Raw genomic sequence first — 9,314 nt, 5'->3', positions numbered from 1 at the left:
GGATTGGGGTCCCGTTTAATTAATAGATCCTATTTATTTAGCAGACAAGTTATGTAATTATTTTCTGTGAAAACAACCACGTTTCCTCTTTTTATTTCTTAGAGAAAATTAAGTCCCTGCACTCTTGACCATTGATTATCTTGCTCGAAAAACAAGAATTAGAAACGGAGAATAAGAAACGAGATAAAACTTGGCGTTTGTCACTGGTCAAAGCTGGTCAAGAACTTCGCAGTGTTATTGATGAGACGTTATGTAAAATGAACTTCCTGGTATGGAGAAAATGTTGTTAACCTAACTAAACAATGCTTTTAATGATACGTACGAAAGTACAAGTTAATGAATTAATTTTTCTAGCAATTAATTTTTCAAACATTAATTGCATGTTTGAAAAATTTGGAGACTCATAAAAACTGAAATATAAAATTGATATACATTCGCATGCAATTAGATCATTCCTGTTCGGTTATAAACAGTCATTTTGACGTAAAATTTTATTTATTTATTTATTCTCTAGCTACATAATTTTATAAAACTATGCTTTACAATAAAAAGCTACTAATGTTGAATTTTTATATTTTCCTTTTCTGCCATTTATATGCTATCGCGACGTATAGATCATAATTAAGCATTGCATTCCTCCGGATGCAATCCGGATCTTTCAAATTTTCGAGACTAGACTCGAAAACATGAGGTTGAGAGTCGTCTCGCTCTGCTCTTGGGTAACGAGAAACGGGATGAATTTACGGCCGCGGTGCCGCGCCGCGTGCGATATCAATGGCAGAAGCAAACGAGTCGGCCGAGGCAAACACCGGAGCGAACATTAAGGGAACGGTGGAGGAACGAGGTGGAGACGAAACTGTGAGTTTTACTCCGACGGTGTCACGCGGGTTTACGTGGAGGCGTTGCACTTTATCTCGTGTCCCAGTTACATCACCACGCCGCCGCGGCTTTGTTGCTGCTACATCTATTCCGATCACGAGCGACTGTTTCGTCTGCCACGTATAAGAATGTTCTATTTTATTACAAATTTTCAGATTCCTCGGACAAGTTTGCCTCAGATTGAATCGAACACTCCTTAGTTTCTTCATGCGGTATCTTTTCGTTTTCATTAAATAGTTATTGTGGAGCGACTTCCACCGGTAGCTAGTTTGTTTCTGGAAAGAAATATTTGATATGGAAGGATAACAGAAAACAAAATTTATTAGCCTAAAGTTAAAAATTACATTTTTTTGCATTATTTGAACTAATAATATAGAAAATATAATTAACCGAGTACAGATGTTGAAGAATGATAACATAGATATTACTTAAAATAAGGAATATACATTGATATCTTATAAATCACTAAGAAATAATCACACAATCGATCTTATAAATAAATTTAAGACAAATGCATTACTTTGAAAAATATATCTTTTTCATGGTTTGTATGCCAAAAGCAATGGCACTAAAAAAGCAGAGGCACTGAAAAATCTAAAAATAAACGCTCGGTCGTCTGCACTTCTTACACGAGAGAGAATTCTTAGAAGGCCGTATTGGAAAGTAGCAGTAAGATTAGCCAATTGTCCTTTGTAAAAGTACACATGCATATTTACGCACATGCATCGTCACCAAACGGAATTTAGATTTCGCTTATGCATATACGTAAAGTATATAAGTTTGGACACGGTCCAGATTCTCACCTGCACGCGTCTTTAAAAGTCTTTCTAGCTTGATCGAGCATTCGCTTGTACATGGCGAGGTCCAATGCTTTATCCTGCTGCACGGTATCTAATCTGGTCTTCAGTGCGAGACACTCCTCTTCTAGTAATTCGATTCTACGTCAAATGTAAAAATATCGATAGTGACAGAAAATGTAGACTCTAATACGTGTTAAAAAAGGAATCTGGGTAGCCAAATCTGTCGAGATTTTGAAAGCGTCTGTTATAAATTTTGTCGATAAAATGCCAGCAGAGAGAGACAAAGAGAGAAATATAACAGAATATGCTAGAATATAATGGCATTGACTGAAGAAACTGAGCAAAATCTGCCGTTTTGTAAACATTTAATGATATATTCCATTTAAATGTTTATGAAATGACAAATTTTGTTTTTACCGAGAGAAAAAATAGTTACAATTACCACAATTTTACTATAATTTTTAATCATTTTCCAACATCTTTATAGTTATTTTAACAATGCGAATTATAGCTGACTCAATACATTATTGTTGTCATAGCTTTTAACATGCATAATAATTACTATAAAATAAGAACCCTAACCATATAATTATTTTACTATGCAATTACAGTCGGAAATACCAAACACTTTTCTCTCAGTGCGACAATCCGCTGTCAGATTATATCGACAGGCTTTGCTAGCAAAACACGAGTTTAATGCAGACAGATATGATACCGAATCTGTCGTAATATCTGTGCAAATCTGCTGTCAATCTGTTGTCATACTGCAGACAGTTTGCTTACTGGGAAAAAAAAATACTTGTGATATAACTTACTTATAACGAACTTCATCGGGGTTAGCAGTTTCCTCCTCCGTTCGTAGACTCGACATCGATTTCGCGCAAGATCTCGCTCTATATCTCGTATCTACTTTAGCAAGTCCCATTCTCTCTTTTTCCGAATCTCGTAATTTCAATTCTAATTTCGCACATTTACTCTTTTCCTTGCGCAGCAATTCCTTTTAAATTAAATTAAATATTTAATTATTTAACTGAGCTATAAATTTTATATATAATTTACAAAATTTTCTTATCCAATTTCAAATAATTCTTTATACTATAGTTTAACATTATATTATCATCAAACAATTGTTATTTAATTCCGAAATCAGTAAGTTAATTCTCGTTGATTAATTGTTAAATTTTACTAGATCTATATAATTGTGCCACAAAATTGAGAAACGTCCCTTTATCGAATTAATTATCAACAAAATTCTATAACAAATATAAAAAAAAATTATAGCTTACTGCAAGTGCGTCAGCTTCGTTCCTTTCCTTGTCCAGTCGTTGATTAAGTAGTGTTACCAATTCTAACAGTCTCACGCGTTCGGCTTCAGCAGCTAGAGCCAAGGTCACATATTCATTTGGTTCGCCTAAGCTTCGAGGACTAACAGCTGGACTGATTTGCCGCTCTTCGGTTAACCGGAAATCTGGATGAAGCGAGATTCGGCACTTCAAAGATTCATCCGACAGAATGCCATTTCTAAAATTGAAAAACAAACGTATTTCTTTTTATTGGAACGGCATAACTCATATTTATTATTTTAATATGAGTGATTTGCTCATACAGACCTCAATTTGTCAATCTCGATCTCGCGTTCCTCCAATCTTCTGCGTAATCGATCGACGTGCAACTGCGTTGCTCGCAGCTCGTTCTTGATATTCGCGTTCTCACGTTCGATCTTGTGTTCCCTATTTTGTACTTCCATCTCGTGATCTTGATACCTTGCTTCGGAAATCTTCAATCGTTCCTGATAATGCCAAATATATTTACACTTTGACACATTAAAACCAAAGGATTCATAATATATATATTATATGCTAGAGAAAAGTTATCTCTTCGTAATGCTATATAAACACGTATTTGTAATTAATTCTTTATTAAATTCTTTACTAAATATTTTTTATTGTCACACACTAACGTTAAGCGCGTCAATTAGACGATCGTCGTGAGACCTTTTTTCATTCAACATCGCAGTTTTTCCTTTCGCGATACTCAGTTCTTGCTCCAATATTTTTATTCTCGCCTTGGAAGCATCGAGTTTCCTCTTCGAAGCTTCCAACGCTACTTCCGCTTGTCTCAGCTCTTTCGCTGTATTTTCTATCTGTTGCCGTCTTTCCTTCTCAACATTCCGGAGATATGCAAAATTTTGTCGATCTTGAAAAGCTGAATAAACAACTTAATTGTCAGCAAACAAATAAATGGCCAAAATCGTATTACAAGTCTCCATTATACATATATTGTACGACAATGTTAATTAACGATAAATCTGAATAAATAAACACAAATACATTGAATAAAATATTAAATAAATCTTTGTTAATAAAAATAATTCTGATCGCGGAGAATCAATTTGGTATATAGAGATAGGAATATATAATTTTTTTCTTCTACCGCAAGATTCTTTCTGAGATCTTTCGTTTTCGGACAATCTTGTCTGCAGCTCCGCCAATTTCTGCTGCAGATTTCGGATTTGCTCGGCTCGTCCACGCCAACTGCCCGGTGCACTCGAAAGCGCGCTGAAGCTGATGTTTTCACCCACCTCGCTGCACAATAACTGATACTTGTATCCTTAGTGATAATTACGTAGAGAAATTTAAAAAAAAATCAAGTAACAAAAGACGAGACGGCACGACTCGCCTTTTTACACAATTATTTCCCAATTATAAAGATTTTCTTTTCTCATATCTCTCTATCTCTTTATTCTGATCTCTTTAACTTTTTTTACTTTTCAAAAGTAATTAAAAAACAGATGCTTGGTTTCTTTTATAAAAACCAGTCATCTTTTCGACATTAATTAAATTTGCAGAGCAACAAAAGAATACGAAGAATACCTTCTGTGCTTTATTAATCTCTTGCCTAAGAGCAGCACACGTGTTTCTGGATTCACAAAGCTTCGCTTGGACCCGTTGCAATTTGTTCTTCAAACATCTAAATCGTTCCTCATCACCTTTGCCTAATAAATTTTTTGGTTTTTTTTTTTTTTAATCTTTCTCACCTATATATTGTATCTTGACTTCAGTTATCTTTGGCATTATATACAAGTACACGAAAAATATGATATATTAAAATGATCAAATAATTACAGCAAATTATGAATTTTTAAATTAGTACAGAATCATTAATGAGTTATAGAAAGTTATTGACAGTGAGAAAGAAAGAAACCTAATAATTAACCTTCATTTTCTCAAAAACTTAAATGATAATAACTCTTCTTCAAGGCTATTTTAATTTCTAAACAAAGCTAACGAGATAAATATGCGAATCCGTATATTGTTTGCAAAATAGAGAGGAAATGTGAACTAACTGTCACCGGAATCCTTGCGCACTTCGGATTTGAGAATCTGTTGCAATTCCGTTCTTTGGCGCCCTAACTCGTCGTCTTTGATGACCAGAGTGGCCTCTAAATTCTTGCATTTTGTTTTCAGCGCTTCTACTTCGGCAGTTCGGTCCCTACATTTCTTGCTGAGTTCGATTAACTTCGCCGTGGCTGACTCGGCCGTCGTTGCATTTTGCGAATTCTGTTTTTCTCGCGACAGTTTCCGCAACTTCTCTTCCGTTTGCTCAAATGCTCGTCGCAAATATTCATTCTCCGCCGTTAAGTCCTGTTATACAATTAATATCTACACGATAGTGAATTAAATATTAATTAATAAATAATTGCATGATGTATTCAAAAGAAATATATAAATAATAATAAAAATATATACGTATAATACATTGATAAATAAAATATAAATCCATGCATAAGAACAAAGACTATTTTCGTATAGTAGCGTAAATTTTTTTAAGGGGGAGTAAGCTAGGTCTAATAAACACACACACACACACACAATTAAAAAATGATATAAATAAATTATTATCCTGTAAAAATTATTGTGTAATTAATTATTGTGTACAAATTATAGCTTTTTTTTATTTTTTTTTATTGATCTAACTTTGTAATACATTATATAAATTGGGGATTATAATAAGGAATAGAAAATTGAATATAATTCTATTATACTTACACGAATTCGATTCTGCAAAAAGTTATTTAACTCCTCTGGAAATATGATACGTTCGGAGAGTTCTTTCTACGCAAAAGTTGCATATGTGAACATTCACAAGTAAACAAAATGTACAATACGAGCACAATGAAGAAGATGTAATAAAATATTGATGATGCGTACATACACATACGTTCAGAAACTATTATATATCATTTGGGACCCATTTACTGCCGACACTAAGAATACGTTTAAAAATAATACCTCTATAAGTTTAGTTGACGACATATTTTCATTATCAAGAGAATCGTTTGCCTCCAGCTTGCAATCTGCCATTCTCGAATTAAGTTCCTAATAAACAACGGTTCAGTTTAATCTTGTAAGATGACAGTACTCTCGAATAAATCGTCATATGCATTGCATTCCTGTTTGTACGTTATCCGCCGAATGATTTGAGTGAAATTGTGCCAACGTTTCCTCCTCTCTTATGCAGAATTACGATTTATTGACAATTATTGCAAGACTGCGGAATAGTACGAATCCAGAAGTGACGATTCCGTTCCATTCATGAACGTATTATTTTTTTGCTAATGTCAAATATGTCCACGCTAAATAATAATGCGAATATGCGCTCGTTCTTTGTTTTACAAATACAATTACATGACATATGGAAGATGTGGCATTTGAATTACATAATGCTTCAATAAGTTCTCTTTTTTTTTGCAATTAGTATATTTAAACGAAGTATATTTAAACGGAATTACAAATGTTTTACATGTAATCAATTGAACTAACCAATAAAGAATGAGATTATCGCATGAAAATTGGGAGCTAATATAAGTTGATATATTTACCTAAGATTACATTTTTAACCGGCCTTAGGCCGGTTCTACATTGGTCGTATCGTAGCGTCATAAATCGTGACTCGTAAGAGTCATAAAAAATTGACCAACCACAATCGATTATTCTCCTCAAATTAGACTGTAATTGGTCAATTTCTTACGACTTACGACGCTACGATACGACCAATGTAGAATCGGCCTAAAATAACATTAAAGTAATCGTACAAAATAAAACATATTTAAAAGAATCTTTCATCATTTTTGACATAAAAAATGCTTTCTTCTTGAGAAGTTACTCTTTCATTCATAATACTAAACGTTTAAAACAAATATTTTTGTTAATAGTTCTTTTGTTATTTAATCCTTTTTATTTCAATTTTGTTATCGGTTCTGCGACGTCTTACTTTTCCTTCTTAAATGGCTTCTTCTTCTGATTGCCGCCAGCTAATTTTCCAGCCTTCTGAAGCGCTTGCAGCTTCATATTTTTGGCCACCACGAACTTTTTCGTAGCGTCATTTGCCTTTTTACCGCCCGCAGGTAGCGAATATTGAACATTTATCCTCCTTTTGTTTAAGAATGTATGATTTAACGCGAGTCCTTTCTGTAAAAATACAAAAATTGTGTTGCAATAAGAACGATTAATAAAGATATAGCGAAGACAGTATAAGATGCTCTTACCTCAAAATCTATATTATTTGTTACCTCCACATATGCAAAGCCACGTGGTGTTTTATCTGGTTTAGTCGGAATTCTGATGCTGGTTATTGAATCAATCTTGGTCAAGAAATGTCGTTTGATCTCATCTTCAGTTATACTGTAAATTAGATATTTAGATTACAATCTACCTAAAAAACTAACAAAAATATTAAAAACTATAAAAATTTACTTACTTCAGTGGTAAATTGCCCACAAACAGAACATATCGCTTCGTCTTCTCTCCTTTTTGCTGGTTATCCAAAGATTGCGGAACTTGTTTATTCTTGTTTTGCTCTTGTTTATTCTTGTTATGTTCCTGTTTATTTTTGTTTTGCTCTTGTTTATTCTTATTTTGTTCTTGTTTATTTTTATTTTGTCCTTCTTTCATTCTTACTTCTGAAAGTTTTTTTAAGTATGCTTTTCTGAGTAAATCTGTTTGAACTTCATCTTCTTCATCTTCTTCATCTTCTTGATCTTCCTCATCTTCGACATCCTCATCATCTTCTTCATCCTCTTCATCTTCTTCATCCTCTTCATCTTCTTCATCCCCTACCTCTTCTTCATCCTCTACCTCTTCATCTTCTTCGTTCTCTATCTCTTCTTCATTTTCTTCACTCTCTAACTCTTCATCTTCATCTTCGTCACTTTTAAATTCTTCTAAACGTTTAAGTGCTGTCTTCTGAATTTCTCTTTTCTTCCTGATTTCGTCTTCTTCGTCTAAACTTTCTTCCTCAACGTCGCTATCTTCATCCTCTTTATTTTGTCCTTTTTTCATTCTTATTTCTGAAAGTTTTTTTAAGTATGCTTTTCTAAGTAAATCTGTTTGAACTTCATCTTCTTCATCTTCTTGATCTTCCTCATCTTCGACATCCTCGTCATCTTCTTCATCATCTTCCTCGATGTCACTGTCATCGTCATCTTCCTCTTGTGGTTTGCCTTTGCTCTGAATATGTTTCTTTTCTGCTTTCGTCTTACCCTCATCATTAGCTTCCTGTTTGCTCTGCATCAATACATTTCCGCGATGTTCCGCTTTCTTATTACTTTTCTTTCCTACTACATCTAATTTCTCTAAATTGTTTCCAGATTCCCGCAATTTTCGCTTAAGCACACCCAACAACTTTTTTGCTCTCTTCGACAATACTTCTCTGCTCTGGATTTCTGCTATCTTTTTTGTTATCTGTTCGACAGTAAGATCACGTTGGTAATAAGGACGCGCTGGACGCCTTTTGTTTCGTTTGTTAATTATATCGCCAGTTTCTTTCACAGATTTAACAACAGTTAATTCTGTCTTTTCTTTTGTATCCCTCTTTGTTTTTGATGATTTGACAATGCTACTTTGCTGTTTTATTGCCTTATGCTGCTCCTTTTTTTGCTTATCCACTACCTTTAAGATCGGCGCTTTTTCTCCCGATGTGGGATTTCCATTTTGTTTAACGCCAGCAAGTTTGGCTTTTTTGGAGCCCTTCTTGAATTCATTGATATTTTCTTGTTTCTGATTTGATTTTATAGAAACAGAAGTTTCGCTAAGCGATCGTTTCTTTGCTTTCTTATCCTCTACCTTAGTCTTCATTATCAAACGAATATTCTGTACTGTAAAGAGAGAAATATATGGAAATAAGTGATATATGTGAAACGATACGTATTCAAATCCTGAAAGCATGATTTAAGAGCAGTTTGCAAAATTTCAATCTCACCACGTGAGATATATTTTAGCCACGTGTTGGAGATTATCCAAAGCATCCGGCACATTTAAGTTATGTAAAATACGTCTGTTTCATCTATAAAATATTTGCAAACACATTCGCGCGTTTAACTTACCTTTCCAGGAATGACTCGAGATGCTTTTCAGTGAAAATCGTGAAATAATCGCCAACCGGACCGTTTTAAGGTTATGTTCTAAGCGGCGCGGCGCGCAGCGTGCAAGCTCCGTAAAAGAGTAGACAGTAATGGAGTACAAGACCGCAAGATGGAGGCGGAGGCGGAGGCGGAGGTCGCGGAGGCGCAGAACGAAATTATGATCGGATCGAAATATCGATCCAAGCTACTCCTGATCATAATCGATAGTGCGA

At 34.3% G+C, this 9,314-nt stretch overlaps 2 protein-coding genes across 3 annotated transcripts; both read right to left on the bottom strand.

Annotated features, from left to right (window-relative positions):
* Nucleotides 1–69: 69 nt before the first annotated feature.
* LOC143902939 (coiled-coil domain-containing protein 13) lies at nucleotides 70–6,043 on the bottom strand. The gene is made up of 11 exons (XM_077416201.1): nucleotides 5,972–6,043; nucleotides 5,729–5,794; nucleotides 5,026–5,323; nucleotides 4,553–4,674; nucleotides 4,113–4,290; nucleotides 3,640–3,884; nucleotides 3,290–3,468; nucleotides 2,966–3,200; nucleotides 2,495–2,676; nucleotides 1,683–1,817; nucleotides 70–1,154 (listed from the first exon to the last, which is right to left on the bottom strand). Exons 1-11 carry the CDS (start codon nucleotides 6,041–6,043, stop codon nucleotides 1,109–1,111), a joined length of 1,758 nt encoding a protein of 585 aa, XP_077272327.1. The 3' UTR covers nucleotides 70–1,108.
* An 847-nt stretch (nucleotides 6,044–6,890) lies between these two features.
* Nucleotides 6,891–9,211, bottom strand: LOC143902934 (uncharacterized). 2 transcript variants are annotated; one of them, XM_077416196.1, is made up of 4 exons: nucleotides 9,064–9,211; nucleotides 7,440–8,835; nucleotides 7,228–7,363; nucleotides 6,891–7,150 (listed from the first exon to the last, which is right to left on the bottom strand). In XM_077416196.1, the coding sequence occupies exons 2-4, from the start codon at nucleotides 8,813–8,815 to the stop codon at nucleotides 6,950–6,952; spliced, it is 1,713 nt and encodes a 570-aa protein (XP_077272322.1). In that variant the 5' UTR covers nucleotides 8,816–8,835; nucleotides 9,064–9,211; the 3' UTR covers nucleotides 6,891–6,949. The 2 variants fall into 2 exon arrangements, with proteins under 2 accessions (XP_077272322.1, XP_077272323.1); XM_077416197.1 differs by having other exon boundaries at nucleotides 7,440–8,830; nucleotides 9,064–9,198.
* Nucleotides 9,212–9,314: the final 103 nt, after the last annotated feature.

This window comes from Temnothorax americanus, unplaced genomic scaffold (assembly GCF_048541705.1).
Source record: "Temnothorax americanus isolate GAGA-0224 unplaced genomic scaffold, ASM4854170v1 Scaffold42, whole genome shotgun sequence".
Lineage (NCBI taxonomy): Eukaryota > Metazoa > Arthropoda > Insecta > Hymenoptera > Formicidae > Temnothorax > Temnothorax americanus.
This window is presented reverse-complemented; position numbering and strand designations above follow the sequence as displayed.

Excerpts from the sequence above, each read along its gene's own strand:
- LOC143902939 (XM_077416201.1), bottom strand. The coding sequence starts at position 6,043 with ATGGCAGATTGCAAGCTGGAGGCAAACGATTCTCTTGATAATGAAAAT. Across the intron at positions 4,675-5,025 it reads GCGCAAGGATTCCGGTGACA|GCAAAGGTGATGAGGAACGA; the intron begins GTTAGTTCACAT and ends AAAATTTATTAG. Across the intron at positions 1,818-2,494 it reads CCCGATGAAGTTCGTTATAA|AATCGAATTACTAGAAGAGG; the intron begins GTAAGTTATATC and ends CATTTGACGTAG.
- LOC143902934 (XM_077416196.1), bottom strand. The coding sequence starts at position 8,815 with ATGAAGACTAAGGTAGAGGATAAGAAAGCAAAGAAACGATCGCTTAGC. Across the intron at positions 7,364-7,439 it reads GTGGGCAATTTACCACTGAA|TATAACTGAAGATGAGATCA; the intron begins GTAAGTAAATTT and ends TCTAATTTACAG. Across the intron at positions 7,151-7,227 it reads CAAATAATATAGATTTTGAG|AAAGGACTCGCGTTAAATCA; the intron begins GTAAGAGCATCT and ends GTATTTTTACAG.